This window comes from Synchiropus splendidus, chromosome 4 (assembly GCF_027744825.2).
Source record: "Synchiropus splendidus isolate RoL2022-P1 chromosome 4, RoL_Sspl_1.0, whole genome shotgun sequence".
NCBI classification, from domain to species: Eukaryota; Metazoa; Chordata; class Actinopteri; order Syngnathiformes; family Callionymidae; genus Synchiropus; species Synchiropus splendidus.
This window is the reverse complement of record NC_071337.1, coordinates 10085779-10109746: the sequence shown is the minus strand read 5'-3', so window position 1 is coordinate 10109746 and position 23968 is coordinate 10085779. Positions and strand designations below refer to the sequence as shown.

Here is a 23968-nt window from a genome sequence, read left to right as displayed (position 1 = left end):
ACGCACCGGGCACCTCTTCACTTCTGGAGAGACGTCGCTCACTCGGCAACCCCTCCCACATGCAGCGGCCACACACATAGAGGAACAGCGCACCTGCAGCAGACACTCTACATTCACTCCTACAAAAGACTAGTTTGAGGCTTGGAACGCATTATTTCTTTTTCCATTAATTGTAATGGGAAAAATTAATTCAGATTTCGAACAATTCGCTTCTCGAACGGCCGTCTAGAACGGATTGTGGGCCAGAACCGAGGTACCACTGTATATGTTCGTTCGATCTCCAGGGTCGCTTTGGTTTTGGACATTTTGACTTCGCTTTGACTCGCCCGGTTTTCTGTTCTGGTTTTATTGTTGTGTATTATTAAAGATTGTACTCTATATATATTTTTTTTTTAGTACCTACTGGTTGTTCTCTGCATGCTTGATTGTTTATGATATATTCTTTTTTACATTGTTTGCACCAAGGGAGTAGCGCTCAAATTTCGTTGTACACTGTACAAGGACAATAAAGGCTATTCTATTCTATTCTATTCCCGTAAATTCCTCATCACTGCACTTGGGTCCTGCTCCACTCCTCACCTTCTAATCCGAATTATCTTGTATATAACCACTTCATTGTCCAGCCCCACACGCAAAATTCAAGACTGCTATTTAGTGCATTATAATGGGATCATGCAACACAGAAGGCAAAAGTTTGCAACAGTCAAAACAAAACCTCAGTCGGCTTCATGAATCAAGCGATTAAGTTGTTCATTCTGAAAAATAACAGCACATACTTGATGCTTTTTGTCCTCAAAGGATTCATAAATCACATGTCTTTGTGTATCAAGCTCCTCACAGGCGGCATCACTGTGTTGCTCTCAATATGCAAATGCCTCAATAAGATTTACTGGACAAATTCACATATAAATAGGCTTGTCAAAAACCCAAACCCATTACGGTGAAGTGTTTGTCTCTGTCTGGCAATCTGCTGCGTCAGCCAATATCCTGTATCATGAAAAGAATTTCATTATGAGAGCAAAACTATCATTTCTCGCCTGTATTCTGCTCAATATTTGCAGCCAAGACACCGACTATCTGGAGTCAGTTTATGATGGTCGCATTGATCACACACACCAGACCTAGTTGAATCTCTTAGAGAGGTTACTGTTTTAACTGTGTCTCATATTCACAGGCAGATTCAGTCTTTTAAGTCGCACTTCAAAAAGTCTGTCGTCTCCCTATTGCTATATATATATATAAAAAAAGGTCTTCCTAAAAAGGTGCGATGAGCTTGGACAGCTGAGGGGAGGTTGGAGGCAATTCTCCCAAACCACTGTGATCACCCTAGTGAGTAACTCATCATTTACGCCGGCACCACCACAACCTGTCACAATTCATGAAGCCCAGAGCAAAGACGTGTGGTAAATGTCAAGGGGGGAGCCTCAGGCTGTGAGCGCCGGCGCATGTTTTAATCACTTTGTTGAATTATCCAATTATGCCACTTCATGATCAGGTGCCTGGGTGGTGAAAGCCAGTTTGCTGTATCTGTTGTCTGTATCTCCCCTCTTTATTTGTCCGCGCCAGTGGTCTCCTGCAGGTGGCGCGAGTACATGCAACATTGCGTCACACAGTCAGATGACTGAGACTCCATTTAATGTTGCGACAGGAAGTGGAAAGGTAGTTGCGAGTGGGCTGGGGAAACAAACTACAGCCAGAGTCGAATACCGGTAGCGACGATGGCGCATTTACACAATTGAAATGGCCAGGTCCGAGGCGGAGCTAGTGAATCTTAAAAAGCTTTACCCAATTCGTGGGTGCTGAGTGAGGAGGCTGATCACTGCTCAACTCAACTGGTGCCACTTCTTTTCTTTGTTATATGCCCCCGGAAAACTTGCACCCTTGAAAGTCACGCACACTTCGCCAACCCATTTCCCTTCCCGCACTACGAACACTATCCTTCTGGACACGCAACCTAACATAGACAATTACAAGTTCAGTGGTCATGTGGGTAGCAGTTACATTAGCAGAGAAAGTTACGCTGTCTAGATCAGGGGTCCTTAACCTTTTTTTTATCTCAGGGCCCATCTTACCCAGAACAAATGGGCCTGGGGCCCATTCAAGTAATAGAACTGTTTCATTACTCTTGATTTCATTTGTGATCAGTAGCCATATTTAATCTACTTAGACGTACACAAACCAAAACCTTGTGAAATGACATGAAACAATGTGATCATCGCAAAGATATTTGTCATCGAAAAGTCCAACCAGCAGCAGAACCAGGTGCAAGTCATGAAAGTTACTAAAGAAAAAAAAAATGACTTGACTTGATGCAAACTGTTGAGAAAATTGGGAAAACTGAATAAAATTCAGAATAAAATGAATATAAGAAAAACATGTCAAAATATAATAAAATAAAAATTATATATTTTATTTAAACTCCAAATACGATATAAGTAAAGTGTAAATGAAGGTATCACCAAATAATTAATTTTCAAAACTGCTACAACAGGTGCCTTCATGAACAGATTTTACAGTTGAGGCGCCATCACTTTTTCATTTCTTTATTGTTTTTTTTCTTTTCAAGAACTTCTCCATAGTTAACTGACACAGATTTGCATCTATCAAGTCAATTCAGTGACACACTTGCTGCCACCACATGTGGCTAACTGAACGTCTGGCGGCCCAAAGGTGTGAAAAAACTTTTAGCGGCCCGATAGAATATTGCGATACAATACCAATCCCAATGCAGGAGCGACGATACAATACATCATGATATATTGCGGTACTGTTAGTAGGATAAGGCTTTTTAAAATGTGAGGAATACATTTTAGTTTTTTATTTCAAGATTTCTAAAATATAGAAAACATTTTATAAAGGGAACATCACGCGACCTTCTGAATGCTGCGGGTGATGATCTTTTCCGATTAGTTTGGCGGACAGTGATGTTCCAACACAGACTTGAACAAGACAGATCCCTTAATACAATTCAAAAATGAAGTATTTATACATCAAATATCAATATAGCATGTGTAAAAAAAAATCTATACATTATTGCAAGAGCTGCAATATTTGAGTATATGGATATTATTTTACTCCCTTAATAATAACTGTAAAGCTATACTCAGCAACTTCTGTTAAATATGGAACCAATCTTCACAGACAATATGACTCAAATAGGTATCAAACACTCGTTCTGTCACCATGATGCATTGGAACTTTGGCTGTGAGTCATGTGGAAATAAAAACCAAAAAAAGATGGTCAAATTGAATCAGAAAGCAGAGTTTCCATCCAAAGATTCAATTCTTTCGAGGTCAAAAAAGTCATCTATGGGTCATGACGAAACATGTGATGGGCTGCTGAAAGGGGAAAACATGTCCTCTCTGAGGTTGCAGAAAGTAGGTCATTGAATTGGTGGAGATTTTTTTTTCCCCCACAAAAGCTTGAGAAACAACCAGTGATTTTTCAGTTTCACTCATGTGTCTCTCTTCCGCCAGTGGCAGATAAAAGGAGCGACCATTCACAACCAAACACAGTCACTTGGAGCATGACGAAATAAGGGCAGACTCTCTCATGGCGGCACTGACTCAATGTCATTTTCGCACCCTGAAACACTTGCGTCCACTGACCTTCCTTCTTGTCCTCTTGGATGGCTTTGGCTTTCGTGTCGGTAATGTCCTTAAATGAGGCCAGGAAAAGCACCACGTCGCCCTTCTCATTCTTGATTGGTACGATGTCCAGCAGGCACCAAAACAGAGCCACTGAAAGGGCGAAAACATTCTTATTAACAGCGTTGCGTTACACTGCATGTGTGTGCGTCCATGTGTTGTGCAACGAATCCCAGACCTATTAGTAAACCTATCTACGGCTGGAAGTCCCTCAGGGGAAACAGAGGTTTTAAATAGACCCAGCCACTGTTCCCAAGACACAGCAGGAGATGAAACCATCTTTTAGGTCCAATCTCCTGTTAAATAGATTGCCTTCCAGTGGAGCTGTGGGTCAGTGTCCTTTTGTTGTTCGGCCCTGCATTGTTTGTGATCATCAAAGCGACACGCCATTTTGAAAGACGTGTTTTTCCTTTTGCAGTTTATCATTTTTACAGATTGGCTTTGTATTGAAGAAATTTAAAACGTAAAGTCCATATTGTTACACAGAAAAACAATATATCGATTGGAGTTATTCATACCACAAAATGAAGAACGCTACACTGGCATTTGTGTTGTTCCTGAGTCGTCTGCCCCAGTGCAATTTCAGCATCACAGAATGAATATTGTGCAGTGTTCCATGGTGACCACAACTAAATCACAGCATTTTAGAAGGAAACTTAAAATAGTATTTTAAACATGTCAGGCCCCTGTGCATGTTTCAGGCTCTGAATCTTGGATTGTTTGATCAGCTCTCAAACGTTTTCCGCCCCTTTTCTGCAACAGTGTGCCAAGGCATTTTGTCATGCTTCAAGGGATCCCGTCTTCATGTAAGAGACCTCTCTTTGTACGGCACAGCGCTTCTAGTATCCATGCGGTGACACGCTTTTAATTATGAGCCCTCTTTTCTTTTGTATCCTGCGATCTGTCTTGGTAAACAACCATGAAATCCCTGTGATGAATTTGGGTTACTGCGACAACAAAGGTAGAGAGAGGCGGAGGGCATCTCACCTACAGTTTTAGAAATGCTGCTTAAGAGTTTTCTGTTCTGAACTGGAGCAAAGACTTTTAGTCACAAGAGGCTGCATAACTCAAAATTTTGATGAAGCTTTTTTTGTCACCATAACTTCTCTTTTGTGTGTGTTGGTGGGTTACTGTCAGTGACTATCAAGACAAGCCTGTGTTTTTCACTGGTTCGAATAATGACAACCTCATGTCAATAATGTCTCAGAAAAACTGCTTTTCTTCCTCTCTGTGGCTTCTTTCCGATAGAAACTATGGTGCCATATGAAGGTATAGCTTTTACTCGCTTGTGTAGGTCAAATTATATTTTTCATTCTGAGCCCTACTGACAGATGGAGGTACGTCTATCAGAGGTCAGTATCTTTAGCGATATCAATGGCACCATCCCACCATGGGTTAGCATCACCGCCTCATGCCAGAGGAATCTGTATATATTTTTTTAATTTTTCTTTTGAATTTGAGAGGGATCATGATAAAAACAGAACCATGCTTGGAGCCGATCAATGTAAAATGATGTAGTACACATACCAGGCCTATAGAAGGCACTGTAACGTCCTAGCAATAAATGAAAATAACATAGTGCATGCTCAAGAAACAAACTTGAGGCTCAGTATCATTAGCAAAACAATGCAAATGGGGAAACAGACATTAGAGCGTACTGATGATGAGGTTGAGCTACTTTTATTACGCGTCACGCTTAACTACACATACAAAACAACTCCCCATGCTGGCAGTGTGGGGGGTCCAAATCCCTGCATTGAGGCCCCCTGCGCTCAACTGCAGCTCTCACTGCTTAGTCTTGCTCTGCCCTGTTGTATATCTGCTCTAAACTTCTTCTGAACCCGCCAATGAAAGGTGAACATTCACGAAAAGTAATATTTTAGAGACTGTAAAAACCCTCATCATGTTCCCTCAACAACAGAAGGAAGAGCGTGGGGATGTTCTATGACAAGAAGTGTTTTTATCTTAACCTGACGCGCCTCTAACTGGATTTCACATCATCACGGCTGAACGATGGAGTGTTCCCTGTCTGACCCGCTGCAGGCTAACATGACGTCTCACTTGAAACCTTGACTGACGCTCACTGAGCATCAAAATGAAACAGTTATTACTGTTATAAAGCAATCTGAGCACATTAATCTGAAATATTTCTCTGTAAACACCACAAAGCTAAAATAAGCCGTGGCAAAAGAAGGTAAAAAAAGGTTGAGATAGGTTGACCAAATGGTTTTCCTGGCTAACAATCTGTGACAAGAATCTGCTTGCTGTTTCGCTGAAGATGGAAATAGCTGCTGGACCTTCAGTAATCATGTTCAGTAACCAGATATTGATCTTTTCAGTTCAAAACAGTTCAGTTCAGTTAACATTTTCATTTGACCCTTTTCCAAAAAGCTTGTTTGGAAGCCATCTTTTATGTTGCCGAGACTGCTCTTTATCAGAATGCTGTTGTTTACTCTAAATTGTATGTTTTTTCCACGTTTAGGACTTTTTCACATCCAGAAGTGGTTTGCAAAACGTGCAAACTACTTTTAAAAATACTTTGAGATAAAATCGGAATTGTGATTTCATTCTAAAGAAATTGTGATATGATATTTTTGCCATTTTCCCGTCAGATGCTGCAGGTCGGAGGAGCCGTTTGACATCTGCTCTGAGTGGCATGAGGTGTGGGAGGTGCTGCACGGGCTTGTGAGTGCTGCAGTGCAGGTTGGGCTCTCACACAAACTCAAATAAAATCCCCGTCAGCTATCAAAATACATTTGTACGGAACTGATGAGAGAGTGAGCTTTTTTGCCTCAACAATTTCACCCCGAATTTCCACCAGGTACTGCGACGGAGGGAGCATTGACTTGACCGCAGCAGAGTTTTCGATTTCCACAGGGGGACGTCGAAGCAAAGCCAGGTGGTTTTATCCATAACAGTCATGTGCTTCTTTGCGGCTATTTAAAGAGTTTATGACGAGTATCGTGAAGAATGAGCTCCAAAATATACGACTCGTCATCCATGTTCTCATGAATGCAGCACTATGTTGACTTGAAGTCACATTCGCCGGTCATGATGTAATGTTTATACTGCTCTTTCACAGTAAAATGCCAACACATTGGGTTTTATTATGAAAATTTCACACCACTTTTCAGTGGCAGATTTCATGTCTGAACGATTCTCTCCACTGTGGTGCTGTGCGGAGCCCTGCAGCCAGTGGAAATTGACAAATTGAAAACAATTCATTCTTTTTGAAAAACCTCCGCACTGCTTCCGAACTCAGTGGGAAAAGGTCTGGTGCTGGAGCCCCACTATACTGTAGGCCTACCTGTGCAAGTCCCTATCCACCCCATTTTGAGATGGTTTTATAGGCTAAATATAAAAGTGAACTCATGGGAATACTGTTTTGTTTTTCGGGTTGGTAGAGCTGTGCCACTGTAGCGGGAACTCTTTAGAGCGACATGAAAATGAAGCTGTCCAGCTCAATGAAACTGTCACTCGAGTGCCGACGTGCACATCTGGGGTCTGTCACTTTCCATCGATGTGATTCAGGCTATTAAAAATGAAGCCGTTTTAATTACGGCAGAGCGTTCAACAACAAGGAGCTCTGTTTACTCCAAATTTATTTAAGGCCTCTCCAAAGCATTCCTGAACGTTACATTCACCGCTGTGTACTTCTCCTCCTGTCAGTCATTAGTTACACAATGGTGATTAGAGGGGGTTTCCCGCGGAGTTTCCACACATGGCTTCCGCTCCTTTGGCTTGGCGATGACTCAGTCGCAGGCAGCGTCGGTGTTTTGTGGGTCGCGGGGTCGTTCAAGCGCGTGAGAGTGAGAGGAGAAGGGGCTCTTGATTGCAAGAATTCAGTGTTCCCTTCTCGCAGGCGGACAAAAGAGCGAGCGCAGTCAGTCAGCTGTTTGTTTACAGCCAGCGCCGACTGTAAGGCAAAGAAGGTTGGCGACGCTGAGACTACAAAACATATGGCGAAAAAAAAAATAATCTTGGATCCAAATTGGTTGCCATCGATTGAGGATAAAAAAAGAAAAAAAATGGGGATTTTAAGTACTTACTGTAGGCTTAACTGTCCAGGGCGATGGAGAGTGTGAGAAAGAGGTGAAGAAGCGGGTGCAGGCAGGGTGGAATAACTGCAGAAAATTGTCAGGTGTGACAAAAGGGTGTCAGCAAGGATGAAAGAGAAAGTGTCCAAAAGGGTGGTGAGGCCAGCAATGTTGTATGGTTTGGAAACAGTGGCACTGAGGAAAAGACAGGAGCCAGAGCTGGAGGTAGCAGAGATGAAGATGCTGAGCTTCTCTCTGGGAGTGAGCAGGAAGGATAGGATCAGGAAGCAGTAGAGCAGATGTGGTCAGGTGTGTAGGAGACAAAGTCAAAGAGGCTAGATGGAGATGGTTTGGACATGTACAGAGGAGAGAGAGCCAGTACATTGGTGGGGAGATGTTGAGGTTGGAACTGCCAGGCAGAAGGTGGAGAGGAAGTCCAAAGAGGAGATTTATGGAGGTGGTGAAGGAGGACATGAGGTTTGTAGGTTTGAGAGAAGAGGAAGCAGAGGACAGGGTGAGATGGAGGAAGATGATCCGCTGTGGAGACCCCTGAAGGGAGAAGGCGAAAGAGAAAGAAGAAGAGGCACAGGCTGCTACTAGTCACACGTCAGCAGCAGCAGAGCACCAGATAGTGATGGAGGAGGTGACTGAGCTGAACGGCTTCCTATTGGCCATGTAAACAAACACCATTCTTCATAACTGAGACAATTTCTTCTTCAATTTTCTACACTGCAACGTCAACAGCTGGGGTTGAAAGGAGGCGCGTTGTTTTCAGGGAGAAAAGCTGCTGATGTTGCTGGTTCCTGCCTGCCATTAAGCCTGGTCACAAGAGGGAGTCTTGCACATCCGTCTGGGGAAGCTTGTCAAGGCCCAACATTGTAAAGCTAATGTAATTAATGTCTGGTGCCCAGTGAAGCAGCCGCATATAAGCTGCAGTTTGCAAACGCGGTGACAAGCCAGAAGAAGAAAATGTTGCTCGCTAAAAAGACCACCACAAAGCGGTAAACACTTCACATCTGCGGAGGGTTTGATGGAGTTGGATTCTGCTCGGGGCCATCTGGCATATATGCTGCGAGAAGCGCAGTGAAGTGGCGTAACATTATCTTTATTACTCTTTCAAATGAATCCATATCCAGGGATTGAAAATCCAGAAAAAGTTGTGTATATGGTTGGCAGTTTGCGTTCTGCAAATATCCCCCATTATTTCCTTTGGATTGACGTTCTATTATGTTCCTTTCTTGGTATTCAAAGGTATCACGACAACACAGACAGCGTTGATAACCAGCAATGAAGCATATAGTCCAAGACACTTGAACAATAAATAAAAAATAAGTCGACATCAAATGCAAAATTTGTGGGTTTAGTGGGGAAAGTCTATCTCCGCCTCACGCAGTTTTATTACTCAAGATGGAGGCTTAAATGTATTTGTATGCTAAGTAGCAGTCGCACTGTCAGTCAGGATGGAGCGTAAAATCGGAATCAAGTTTGAACCTAAGATTTATATCTGGTAAACGCATCTGACGGCTTCTTCCTCCCGTCGTTCCCGACCTTACTTTGAGAATTTTATAGCCTTTTACTGCTCATGAAAGAGCCATAAATTGGCGCGCCGGTGATTTCCCAGTGAGGAGACAAAAATCACTTTATGACACGGTTAAAAGTTTGATTTATACGTTACTTGTCACTTTGGTAGTGTCTTAAACTTCCATCTTTGGACTACACTCATCCATCAGGCCGAGCTTATAAAGATTCCACCCACGATACGACTCAGTCCAATCCCAATTACCTGTCTTTTTGTAGAACATGATCTCGTCCTTAAACTCCTTGCGCTCCTCCAAGGCCTCGTCGATGCTGAGGACGATGCTTTCGCTGGTCTCGGGTCCACAGAGGAACTTACAGGCGCAGCTCTTTTGCATGACCTCCGCCCTGGAGAAGCCGGTGAGCTCGCAGAATCCATCAGAGCAATAGACGATAGGGAAGCCTTTGGATACCTGAGCGTTGGCCAAGATGAAGTTGCTGTCTGCAAAACAAGGAGGAGGCAACATCAGGAGACGGTATCCAGGTCTCATTTCCAGCCCGGCTTCAGCAGGCGAGGGTCAAATCGGCAGGAAAATAAAACATTTCCGAGGAGCTCTGCGTCGGTGGGATGGGACGCATCTGTTTGCTTATAAATTCATTTGAGTAAATTCTCATTTTGGTTCTAATAACTGTGACCCCTGCAGTTGTGCGAAGATGAAATTCTGTTTCCTAATGAGCCAGCAAAGCGTTGCTGTCCTTTCTTCTCCTTTTTTTTTTTTTTTCATCTGTGTGGTGACACTTTTTAAAAGTCAACCATCATGATTCTGATTCTGGAAACAGGCAGAGCTTTGCCCACAGACTGTGGCTTGCTCATTATTATTGCATGTCCCTCTCCCATTGTTTGTATGGTTATTTTTGGCCGGGTAAAGATTGCCTCATCTGTGGATCTGCAGGGGATCTGAACTAACCTGGTTGAGATTTCCAATTTCGACAGACATATCTCTGTGAGAGCTCTCGTCATTCAGGTAATCACAATTTGTTGGACTCGAACGACACAACTGGGCTTTGGAGAGGTTGTTGCACACTATTTAAAGTTCCGAGGATCATCCTGCATTCTGGCAGACGGACTAAGGGTCAATATGAAGGGTCATGTAAGTCAAGACGTTGGACAGTGACTGAATGTAACTGTGCAACCCAATAGCAGGTTATTTTTTAATGAATACTACAGAGAAGAATAGAAAAGGAGACCTGGACAAAACGCGTCTTGGGGGCCACACACACACACATATATATATATATATATATATATATATATATATATATATATATATATATATATATATATATATATATATATATACATATATATATATATATATATATATATATATATATATATATATATATATATATTTTTTTTTTTTTGGACGAAAACACAAACAAACAAACAAACTTCTTTTTTTTGTCCTAAATATGTGGTTTTTTTTCCTCTTAAAAACGCATTCTACTCATCACATTTTATTAAATTAATTAGATTATTACTCCCCTATGGCTATTGTTAAGAATTCTTTGCAAAGAAAATAAACTTTTTGAGACTTGAATGGCCAATCACACCAGCGCTTGTATATATGTGGCCCTTGCTGAGCTTTTAAGGCCCAACCCTACGATGAAGCCTGCAGTACTTTATAAAAGTGATTGAGCCAACCTTTCGGGATCCTTTTGACAACTCCACCACTGAGTGCATTTCCTGAGAACTAAAAAGTAATTACTTCACCACGGCAGGGTGAGGAGATTATTATTTGGTTTTCACAGTGAATTCAAACTCATTTAAAAGGCTTACAGGCAAATATATGTCAGGGATTAAAATTTAAAAAGTTGCATTGTTGTTTCATCATTTGTTTCCATCTGAGTGAAGGTAAATCTGCTCAACATGTTTTGCTCCGTAACGTCTGCTAGAAAGTCACAGCTACTCCCTTTAGCAATATCACTTAGAGTTTCATCCCCATCTCCAGTTTATGCTCCCTACATTAAAATAAACATGCCTTATTTAAAGGCAATTCCAACGCCATGGTGGGGCTGCTCAGAAATTAATGTCTCATTCTGAGTTATATATGGACTGGTCAGTTGGATTAAAATGACATATAATGCTGTCTCCTTTGGAGAAGGTCCCTGCAAATCAAACACCAGCCACCTTATGGAATACACACATATTTTGGGTGAGAATTGAAAAATATGTGTCAGTAAAACCAAGAGGACTGAAGCTGCCAGACCTGATAAAGACTGACTCAGCCAGACTGAGAACATCACAAAGACCATTCAAACTCATGGTTGACGCCGGAGAACTATGAGCTCAGAAGAACCATGACAAAAGAAATGTAGATCTAAATATAACAAAAAATGGAAAATGAAAGGCATTTTTTAAATTAAAAATATATACTGTATATTTTTGACCTTATGAATTCAAACCTACTGAAAACAAAACAAAGACTTCAAAAACCAGTAGAAGGAGCAACTGAGCAGAAAAGCAACTACATAAAAAAACAAATGCAACTACATTAACTATATTTTTTATGCTGTTCGACTTGGATTAGGAAATGTATAGCTAGTTAATGTATACATTTACTAATAAATAAAAAAATTGGATCATACAGTAGTTATTCTCTCTCTTATTTGTGTCTATAGAATTACGATGCACGTGTGTATTTATATTGTGTATTATTCTGGTTTGAAAATGAAACTCTGCCTTGCTTTTCAATTCATTTATTGCATAAAACTCATGTATTTTTATTCCTTTTAAACAGAAGCTCTTATTGAATTGTTCTCCAGCCAACGGGCTTCAAAAAACACTCCAGCGCTGGCAGAAAATCTGCGTGGGTGGCTGCATGAAGGTCATTCAACTTTATAAATGAAGGCTCTATTTGGACGTTGAAGTACTTCAGTACCATTCTCTTGAATCACATTACCCGGTGTCAACACATTGTGTGGCAGCAATAATTAAAAGCGAAAGGGGGACACGTGGGGGGGACCCAGAAAACCCGGCACTGAATCCTGCCCGAATGAAAACTCCATTTGTGACTGTTTCAGAATGGTTCTGCTGGTCATAGTTCCATTTGCTCATTATGGCAGGATGCTAACATCGGCAGGTAGAACGCCGCTGCTGAGGCAGCTAATGCGCACAGTTCATTGCCCATATGCTCAGAGTGTGCGTTTATGTGTCTACTGGGAGTGGTGTGTGTGTGTAAAACCTGCTCCAGCTAACACTTAGTAGCTGAATAACGACTCACACCAAGAGCACATATTTAATGGATGAGTACGGAACAGGTGGAGGACTTCATTTGCAGAGAGTCTGTGCGCATAATGAAACAGGAAACAAACACAAATGTTAAAATAGCAGCTGCTAATGAAGCTCTGTCTTTGCTGGAGTGCACAATCAATGCTTTTTTTTTTTTTCGCTTGTTCACCTTCTTTGGTTTCATTGAAAATTCCAGCCCCTGCCAAACCACAACAGTACGCTGAGTTTTCTTTCTGCGCGTGAGCTTGCTGCCCCACTAGCTGATCCAGGTAGATGCATCTGAAGCAAGCAGTTCAAACTCAGTCCAACGTGGGAGCAACATGGGATTCAATGATTCTTGCTCAAATAGAATCTAAAATCAGTGGCCCCTTTAATTGTTCATTTTATCATCAGAATTCTCTGTGGGCACCTTCAAAATACACCTCCGTCACCAGCGACTCGCAACACTGGAGGCACTGGTTTTCCTTCTTAAAGCATTCATCTCCTATTCCCTTCTATTGTATTTAGTTTCCCAGATTAACACTTGACTTCACAAGGCTTGAACACTACAACTGTATGTGTTCATTGCCCTTAGGAGCCGTATAATGTGACTTGAAGGACAAGCAGGGTTTCTGCGACGTCATCTCCAACACTTCCATGAAAATGTGCGTAGCCCTCTAGTGGCCATGGTATGAAAATGTGCGTAGCCCTCTAGTGGCTATGGTTTTTAACCAACTGCAAAGGCTGTTAGGGGGCGGAGCATATGTGACATAGGAATCTGACTTACCAAATGTAACCACAGTTCTATGAGTATGTGCGTAGCCCTCTAGTGGCCGTGGTTTTTAACCAATAGCAAAGGCTGTTAGGGGGCGGAGCATATGTTACCAAATGTAACCACAGTTCTATGAGTATGTGCGTAGCCCTCTACCAGGCGTCTTCTGCGGCTGTCAAGTTCCAAAGTGGGCTGAGCAGCAGAAGACTGGAGGGTTATATTGGAGGTAGTGGGCGCTGCCTTCCTGGACAGTGAGCCAATCAATCGAAGTCTCAGGCTGAGGCCAGTGCCTCCATGTGGATTAGCCAACAGCGAAGGCCGTTAGAGGACGGAGCACATATGGCATAGAACGGTCGCAAAATTAAACGAGAGCCACTTTATCTTCAGAAAAATGACAAGCGGAAAACACGTAACGTCTCATGGAGGTGGACACTTCTGATCATCTTCTGATCTACTCCCATCTGCTTTGCAAGACAGAAGGACAAGTAGAGATATGAATGCGTAGTTGGAATTATTGCAACTGTACAGTGACATAAAAGCAATGTCATACTGCTTAGGTAACAAAAAATAAAAATGCCATCCTTATTTAAAAAGTTCTGTTTAACAGACCTGAGGAAAGTACCTTGACTGGCAACCGTTCTTTTAGTGTCTTGGTAAAAATTAGGGGCTTTGCTGTCTGTGAAGCACGATGGCAGAACGCGGCTGACAGCTCCGTGAGTCTGTGATCTCGAGATTTGTGGTCAGCATTTCCACGCATTCGGTAATACCCACAATTATATCAAACTCAAGCCTTCAGTGAAGACAGACTTGCTTGGACCTCCTTTTCTGCCATGTTTGTTTGGGTACATGTGCGTGCGCGCGTGCGTGTGTGCGTTCCAGAGCGCATAGTTGTAGCTAACCGACAGCCAAAAATAATAATATTAATAATAATAACAACAATATTAATAACAATAATTTTGAGACATTGCAATTTTGAATAGTAGTAAATAAGAATCGCAATTCCTTTGTGAATCAATTTTTTTTACACACCCATAATGATTATGGGGGCTTTTTTCACAAAAAAAATCTTCATATTCAGAAACATCATAATAACTATATGAAAGCAAGAGATCCATTGCCCCCGGACCTATAGTCGAGGATCCAGCCGCTAGTGATCTAAAAGCGCAACAATACGACGTCAACGTCTGGAGGAGTTTCTCTAGAACTTTCGTGGTGGCTCCAAATGTCAAAACCATCACTGCTGGAATGAACGTTACATCCACCGTGGATGAGAATGGAGGTTGAAAACGCTGAGTTGGAGGGTGTCAGTGAAACAGTTTGGATGTGTGAATAACGACAAAAATAATTACATGTAGTTACATGCTGTTTGGACTCATGAGAACCTGGAGGAGATTGGAGAAGCTGAGTTCGGCTACTGAATACTTCTGAACAGTTACCTCAAACATTGGCTTCGAAAACATGTGTTTAGCAGCAGCACAGAGAGAAATATTCTGTGACTTTGCGACCCAAGACAAAATATTCAGCGACAGAGTCAGGTGCAACTTTTTGAAAAAGTATTTTTGAATGAAAGATACAACTGTTCTCCTTACGGTGCTACATGGAGCCAGCGTGCTTAAGATGAAAGGACACTGAACATAATAAGAAGCAGGTCTCTCTGTTGAGTCATGCTACAGATAAAACTCAGATAAGCATTTTATCATTATTTGGAAGAACTTTCTTCTGCACCTTCCTAAACAAATACATTTTTCTATTCAATTATGCAGTGACTCTTTTGTTTCAGGAGGAACAAACAAAGACGAGGCACATGTTCATTCACAAATACCTGAAGCCAGATAAGCCGTCTAATAACCGTCTCAAGGGAGAACCACAGCACAACTTGTTTCAATTATGTTTCATTACAAAAATCTATTTTCTGCATCAATAATTTTCTTTTTCAGCCAACCCCCGTGTTTAATTGTTTTATGTCCTCGTCAGGCTTTGCTGAAGGAAAACACCGGAGACCTCGACTGGGAGAGCAGCAGCAGCCGGGACCAGGAACCTTGTACGCGTCCCTCAAGGGGACTCAACAACATTGTTCTTCCCACAAACCATAGAATCAATCAACACGTCTGTTCAGCAAGATTCAGCACAGATGTTGCCTCGAAGAGGGAAAGGATGCTGTGAAGTTTACAGTAAAAAATAAAGAGATTATTGGGATTTTAAACACATTTATAAAGGCTCCTTCCAGTTGCTATTTTTTGGTAAAATCGCCTTGTACAGTTTACACTGAGAAGAAACTGTTGTAATACAGTCAAATATCAGCAAAGTGTACTATTACACTTTTGATGGTCCATGCTTGAACACCAATGTTAGGAAGAACTGCCTTCCATTATGGTGTTTTTCAGAAGATCCAATTAATGTCAGAATTTGAATAACTTTCCAGACTATTTGCCTCTGTGGTAAATTGACTGATGAGGGTGTTTTTTCAATTCTTTGGCCTCACTTCAATCGCAGACTGTCTAATCCCTTCGAGGTTGCTGATTAAAAAGAGATTAAAGGATGAATACCAACAAGGTTACCGACACTTTTAGTTGATAAAACCACAAAAAAACGGAGAGAATGTTGCCATCAGGTTTGAATCTGTACAAAAAGAAAAAAATCACAGAACAGTGTTGTTTTTGGCAGCCGTTTAGTCATTTTCTGAACCAAAATGCTGATTAGTTTTAGTCACATTTTAGTCATGTCTGAAAGTTTTTGTGTCGTTCTAGTCAACGAAATCTGTTTTGAGAAATAATAATATTAATATTAAGTGCTATATTAGTGCTTATATCACTGTATACAGACTATGCAGGTACATCCACTATATTAAGATATGAATATCTTACAAATATACATGTGTGCACATGAGTATTATGCATATAACTCACACACATTTCTTGCCCAAATGCAACAATGTTCAGAATAGAATAATTATTTGCTTACTGACCATGTGACACATTGAACATTGGCCTAAACTATAATGTATCTCAACAGTTGAGACGCATACATTTTCGCCTTGTCTCATCTCTTCAATGGAACTTCACAGCCCGCGATATTCGCGATATTGTCGCCATTGTCGGCGAAAAACAACACTGTCACGGACTACAAGTCCTAACAAAGAATATTGTGTCAGCTCTGGCAGAGTAATGGAAGAGGCGGTGGGTCAGGGAGGGTCTGAGCGCTGGGGGCCACCTGTCAGCCGTGAACTCCCACAAGCTGGTGGTGAGCTCCAGGACCAGCAGGGCAACATCTCACCATCAAGAGCCTGTCTCACAAGTCCCCGGAGCTGGAGGGGGAAGCGGGTGATCGGGAACTAATGTTTACTGAAAAATAATTTGGCACTGTGTTTGACAGCGTGTGCAGGAGAGGAAGTGAGATGTTTGCTGTGTGCCGACAAGGGTCTGGTGGGGAGGGGGAGACAAGTCGAGCACAATGGTTGTAAAACATTGTGTCCTCAAATGCCTTCTGTTTTATGCTGAGAAGTGAAATCACATCACACGTCTTGAACTCCATTTGTATTCATCAGGCAGAATATAAAACTCGTCACGGGAAGTGTATGAATTTACGGAGCATCTCTTGAGTCCTGGTGCGCTCACACACACACCTGGTGATTCCCTTCCTCACACGCAGACATAGAACCCGAAACAAACTACTGCATCAGCAACAGCAGTCTACTTAAGAAAATACTTCCAGCTTAGATCATAAAGGGTTTGATCCCATTGTACGTTTGTGATGCCCCCCTCATGGTCATGGACGTAGATCACACAGCAAGCAATAAACTAGCGCAATCCGTCACTATCACATTCCAATTTGGAATTTACAATTCACCATTTTTATTAGTATTTCACAGTAGAGGGTGGTAAATATGGGAGCAGCTGTAAATGTGGTGCATTTGTTTTTGTTTTTCAAGGAAAATCTATTTATAATTTTAAGATATTTATCATTGATCATCACTGTGTTGAGTGCTGAGCATTACCATGCCACTTGACAGCCTAGAGCAGGGGTCACAAACTTCAGGATTGCGGGCCATTTGTGGCCCTCAGGATTTTGGGGTGCCCATTTTTTAGCATGAGTGTGTCCCAGTCCTCACCTTGGAATCCTATACTTAGGTTCAAGGTGCAAATAGCCCAGAATTATCCTTCTTATTTGGTCACAAGTACATAGCTAGCATTTCTGTACAGTACATGGTTCCACAGTTACTCTTCCATTTATGGTGACCATACATTTGTGCCAGAACAATAGGAAAGAAACACACTTGTTTTGTTTTTCCTGCAGAGTAAGTATCTTCATCTTCATTCTACAGTGCAAAAGCATTGGGTGATGACCTGTTATCATGAAAGGCAGCAGGCTATCTTGTAGTCTTTTTTGAAAGGAACCTTTCTATAGATGGGCTCCCATTGACTGTGGCCCAGCTTCACTAAAACTTTTCTCATAGACTTGGGTTCAGATCCGTTCCATTAGCAATATTTCTCATTTAGTTGTCTATTTTGACAAAATGACATCATTAATTTTTACCAACAAAGTACTGTGGAATCAGATAGCTATTTCAATGTGAGCTCTGCTTCAATTTCAGCCAGTTCTATTTCATTTATATCTGGAAATATTGCGGTTCCAAACACACCCAAAGAGCATCAGTTCAGATGAATGTGAAAATGTCAAATAACTGATCAATTCTGTTTAGCGTTGCTCTTCTGCCGTTCAATAACATGGATTTAGATTCTTGAATCAGAGGCACTGCACCCCCCTAGGATTGTTTTCACCAGCCACCACTGGCAGTTATGATTCTAACTGGGAAAACTATTTGGTGAACTGATGAAATCTCCGGTAAAAAATGGACTTTATCTCTACAGCAGCGCTCGGAAACTATAGTCTTGATTTCTGAAACAATGTGGTTAGAGTGGCGGTGGTGACTTAAATGCTCTATCGCAGGAAGTTCTCACTTCTGTCTGTCCTTTTCTCAACATTGCAGTTCCCCCACACATGTGCTGTGCCCTACTTTCCCCATGTCTTCAATCACCCCCTAATGCCTCCTACCACCCTGCACCTCCCTCCGCACTTTGGCCCACACAACCGCTCCTTAACCATCTCTCCTCCCTCCGTTCCTTCCAGCTGTTCTACACCCCATCCTGGACCTTTGCCTAATTACTCCTCATCTTCTGCGCAACCTTGGACGTCCACCAAACTCTTCATCCCTCCTTTAAGCCTTCACCTTCACCACGATCACCTGAACAAGATGGACATCTGTTCAGGCTCTGACTCTCTCTGATGCTCCATCTGTATTCCTGGCTGAAGATAAAGTCTGAGTCTTTCATTTTTAGTGAATTTGTTTGCGTCTTCCTCACTGAGTTTCTAATTGCTTCTACATGAATTTCATCCCCTTGCTTTTCAGCAGAACAACAGCTGGAGGAACCCCGCTGGGACACAGAGGGAGGAGCGATAAAGACGACAAGAAAAGACAAAGACCGAGGGAAGTGCAATGAAAGCGAAGGGATTGACTTAACAACCAGTGTTCCACCAAAAAAAAACAAAGAATAAGTTTTGCAAAAACATGTATCAGAGGTGAAGCCATGACTCCTGGCTTTAGCATGTTGACACTAGAATGAAGTTTTGTGTTGCTATAGTAACCATGCTGCTAGCTCCTCATGGGGCTCTGGGGTACTACACTAGAGGCAGCTTACTCGAGTCAGTTGCAGCCAAATCTGATAGCTGCCAAAAATTGTACCTTTATAAAAACTTGTATTAATGACTGTGGAAACGGTCAGGTCTGTTTTAAAGTCGACATGTCCTCACCTTTGGAGTTGGTCCTCCCTAACTTCGCCACAGGAGCCGTCCCTCAGATATACTCCCGCCCCAAAATAAAATAGAAAAAAAAACACTCTTGAAATAGCTGATAAATACACACTTGCAATATTTAGTACCTCAAGTGATCACAGTGTTGTAGTCGCGACCACCAAACTCAGCTTTATCATTATTTAATTTTGAACAAAGCAAATAGGTTTGTTTTGTTATTAAGGTATTTCATTTGAGATATTACACAAGGAGTGGTTTTATGAGAAATGGTGTATACTGTGAAAAGGTAGTACTGTGATTTTTTTGTTTTAAACTACTGGTCATAATGCTTGTTTATAATTTAATTACAAATGTGCATTGAGTGTATTGACGCTTGTTCTGAGAAAATAAAATCATAGAAAATGATTCTGAAAATAGATTCTGATTATTATTATTATTATTATTATTATTATTATTATTATTTGTTAGAGTAATAATAAAGAAAAACAAAAACCGACTGGGAGCTTAATTTTTGACATGAACCGAAACTCCCACACTACATGTGAACTTCATCATTACAATGTGATTCATAAATTACTATTTTATGTTCCACTATATTCTTTGCACAGAGCTGTCCTTGACTTCACTCGCACTTGAGGCGGTCAGTTCTAGCCTTATGTATCTCAAACATAATCAACTACAGCATGAACCGTGACGCTTCATTGCTCTCCCACAAGCGTTTTTGTGTTTTGTCCGATATAATGTGAATATGAAATAACACGCACATTTACGATCTGCTGGCACCTGAAGCAACCTCTGAGCTATTTAAGGCAGCCCAGCCCTGCGTCTGATCTGCGAGGGGATGTATATAAATGGAGGATGCGGGTAGAAGGCGACAGGGTAACAGCGGGGAGAGTGGGAGATGGATGGTGATGCAAGTGGGGGAGTGAGAAATGAGGGGAATGTGAACAGGTAAGGGGAAAGGAAGGGGATGTTGAAAAATGCGCTCTGGCAGACAGATGTGGTGAAGAATCGCACGTGAAGTTCCGCAGCTTGTGCGGAAAGGCTCAGAGTAGAAAGTAAGCATGATGGAGCCTGCGCAGCTGAAATGGGTTTTAAAAGAACGTGGTAAAAATGGGTGGGGAACTAGATGGATAGAATCACAAAATAGTCAACTCTGGGGTAACCATAGTAACAAACAGGCGCATACCATGGCAACCAAGGTTTGATTTAGAGGTGGATACCAGATGTCTATGATCATCCCATGGTGTTATGAAATCAATAGCTGATGCAGAAGCGATTTCGATGAGCCCATGTGACGTGGGAGGAGGACGCTAATGCAAACCTTCTGAAGTCGTCTAATGACCAACTTCTCAGCATGTACATTACACGACTGTTTCAGCAAAGATGTCAAATCATGAAGCCATTTCACAGCCTCAGACTCATCACTGCCTCTTCATCACGGTCCTTCATGCTTCTCCCAGCGACCCCCTGCCCCCCCCTCCGCCGCGGTCAATACCTCGCTCTTTTTCCATTGTTTTTTATATCGGTCCTCTCTGGTGTTGTGCATCCATCATTTCATTTTCAAAAATAAATGGAGTCTAAAAATGGCCGATGCGACCATTACTTGGACCTGACACTTGCTATTTTGGTTTTAATGGCGTGGCCCACCATTTATCTTAGATCGCCATATATTTTTTTACATTTTTCATTGTGCGCTTTTGTCACGGCTGCTTGTTAAGATGGGGATATTTCATCAAGATTGCTTGAGTGAGACTAGTCAGACTGCCACATAGTCTTCTAAAAATGTTCTTGTAGCCTCTTTTCATCAGTTCAGTGACATTTGATGCCAATTTTCAGTCCATTTCTTCACCGCATCTACATATGAAAGCGTCATCTTCTAAATCCCAAGCTCCTATTTCTTTACACAATAGTGGCGTTGTTTCATCATGAATGGTGGCTTACGCACTATTGTTGGCTAGTTAAGTCACGTGTGACTTATAATGCGTTTTCTTCCATTACACAGTAAGAAGTTACACAACTCTGCCTGTGTCATTTAAAAGCAAAAATATAATCTGCTGTTTATGGAGAACAAAGCTGCGATTCATCTGTGAGGATCATGTTCATATAACTTTTAATGCTACTATGTATTTATTTAGTTTTATTTATTTATTTAATGTATAATTTAATTGATCTTGACCTGTTTTTTATGTTATTTTCATGTAGATAACATTATTTTATTTTATGTATTTATGAAAATGTTTCTATGTCTTAATAAATATTTGTCATTTTTAATCCACATAGTATTAAAAATGGTTTTGATATCAAGTTTGCATTTTAGCATCGCAACAACCCTGGTAAAATGACATCAACAATCATAAAAGGTGGGCTTTTGTGTGTGTGTGTGTTTGTACCTGATTTATTTACTTGTGGCGACCAATTCTTGACAAATCACCTCCTTGTGAGGACCTTCAGACCCCACAGGTCCAAGGGTCGTTGTAATGAGGATTAAGTTTGGTTGGTTAAGGTTAGCCATGTGTTTTGGATGGTTATGTTTAGGGTGAGAGGCCGGGGAAAGCATTATAGCAATGAGCGGTCCTCACATGGCTAGTGATAACAAAGTGTGTCTTTAGGTATCAATAACAAGTCATAAAATGTAATATAATAAAATGTAAAAAGTGATTAAAGGTTACTTAATCTAAGTATGTTAAAGTGAAGGTGCTAAGTAGAACTGTATGTACCTCAACTAAAATAGTAAATATGTGACTATCGGTTTCATCAATGTGCTTCGGCTCCTTCTTTTGGGTTCAGTTTCTTACGCACTTAAACTCTGCCTGAGGTGTCTACCTCCATAGGTTAGGCAGACCGTGACTGCTGTCCAGCTGAAACAGCAAACGCTGTTACATACAGCCTTCTGAAGCTGTTGTGGACCCTTCAGCTGAGAAGTTGGTTCATGTCAGAACTAGAGTAAAACTGGTGCATCTCACAAGCCAACAAAAAGCGACATCACATCTGGGGCAGCTCCGTACTTCATTATCCAGCACACCAAGTGCTGTTTACTCATTAAAATCCATTGGCTGCACGGCACTCTGGCAGTGGTGTAGCATTAATTGCTTGTCACAGTCTGACTATTGTCTCAGCGCTTTGCTCGCACTGCCGTATGTGGAACGCATGCGGATTATGATGCGTGAATGTGTAATTGAGATTTGTACCTGAGATGATAGCTTCACTAGATTATTACAGGGGTGCGGCTTGACTACAGGCTCGGGATACAGTTAGCATACAAGTAAAACAACCCTCCACGGTGTATCTCCTTGACTCAACGGTGGATGCAAGAGGGTAAATAAAGTTATTTCAAGTTTAGCGCTTAGCACGAAGCTCTGCATCCAAGGTCTGTCCTAACTTGCTTGCAACACTTTGCTTTATTTTCACCTGCCATTTTCTGCCTGCTTGACAAAAAAAAAGCCTCCCTATTCCCACCCTTGACTGAACTCATACATCAATATTAATTCCATTATTTCGGTGCTACTCCCTGCTCTCCTGTAAGTACAGCACGACACAGTCTGTTCTCACCCCGTACTGAGCTACCCTGTATCCTCATGTCTGAATTATGGAGGACCCAGATCGTGACTCGCCATGTGACTCCCATCATGAGTACAGTTCCTGATACCCTGTGACTCATCATCAGCAGGAAAAAGGGCAAAAGTCTTTAGCATTGGATTGAATCTCCATAATTATCAGTTTAACAGGGCAGAACTCCCGCTGTGACTGGCTGCCATCATACAGAGATTTGTTCTTTAAAGAGACACTCACTGGCTTAAAGGTCACTGCCCCAATCATGCTTTCTCCGTCCTAACTCCGAGGACAGCGACTGCCTGCTGAGTATGATCCGCTGATGAGGGCTGAAGTCAAAGACATGGCACTAGTGGACACCGCTGAGCTGCTATTTATCCAAAGCAGTGATTTACATTTTCCTCACTTGATGTCTTTGGGCCATGCGAGCGGACAGATGCTGTGTGTAAACAGGACCTGCGAGTGATGAATGAATGCAACCACATATGCTTGGCGCAAAGTGCCACAAGCTTGTTTGGATTTAAACACTGTCACTCAGCTGGTCTGAACATCATGCAAAATTAAAGCGACATATATTTACATTGATTCTCCTCGCGATGGAATGCTTACAGTATTCCTTAAAATCCCCTACACACCCCAATTGCAGCCACCGTGCTCAAACATAAAAGCATGTGGAAGGTAAAACTGTAACAACAAACCATGGAAATGACTGGCTGATGATATGTTTCTGCTCTCACTCAGTCACAAAGTAATCTGCTGCTCTAACCAGCCTGCGATTACATACAATACGAATCCAAACAGCAAGAAAAAATGAACTTCTAATGTAACATACTGCTAAGTATGACATGGAACAGTTGTGTTTAGTGTTGCATTCAAGACCACATAACCGAGGTCAGTGAAACCAAGGCTAAGGCCAACACATTTACATATAAAAATGTGTCCGCCCCGATCAAACGTTTGCGTTGTTGATCACATGCTTCACTGCTATATATATATATATATATATATATATATATATATATATATATATATATAAAACATAACGTAACATCAATAGTCAGATGTTAATGTCAACAAAGCCAAAATCAACATGGCAACTGTGGAAGATGTATTGAGAATGTACTTCTTGAACAAAAGACGAAAACGCAGATGGAGTTGTCGGATGCTGTGGTTGGTGAGGCTGTTAAATATATTGGTAAAATTTCCACTATTGTTAAGTCATATTGGCGTCTAATTAGAGCTATGTATCAGGTAGTGACAGCATCACTGCCCGTGAGGTTTTCGGTGTTACTGCTCCGTTTGATCCGTATCCATAAGCTATGTCGAGACGTGCAGAATTGCGGACAAAATGAATGCAGTGTAGGG

At 41.6% G+C, this 23968-nt stretch overlaps 1 protein-coding gene across 1 annotated transcript in view; it reads right to left on the bottom strand.

Moving 5' to 3' along the window:
* The window catches only part of kcnh8 (potassium voltage-gated channel, subfamily H (eag-related), member 8), an 89956-nt gene that overhangs the window by 40444 nt on the left and 25544 nt on the right, over window positions 1–23968 (bottom strand). The window contains exons 2-3 of the mRNA XM_053862440.1: window positions 9469–9702; window positions 3610–3741 (exon numbers count right to left, since the gene is read on the bottom strand). Of these exons, the coding sequence (XP_053718415.1) occupies window positions 3610–3741; window positions 9469–9598 (262 nt within the window). The 5' untranslated portion in view covers window positions 9599–9702. The remainder of the gene's footprint in view (window positions 1–3609; window positions 3742–9468; window positions 9703–23968) is intronic.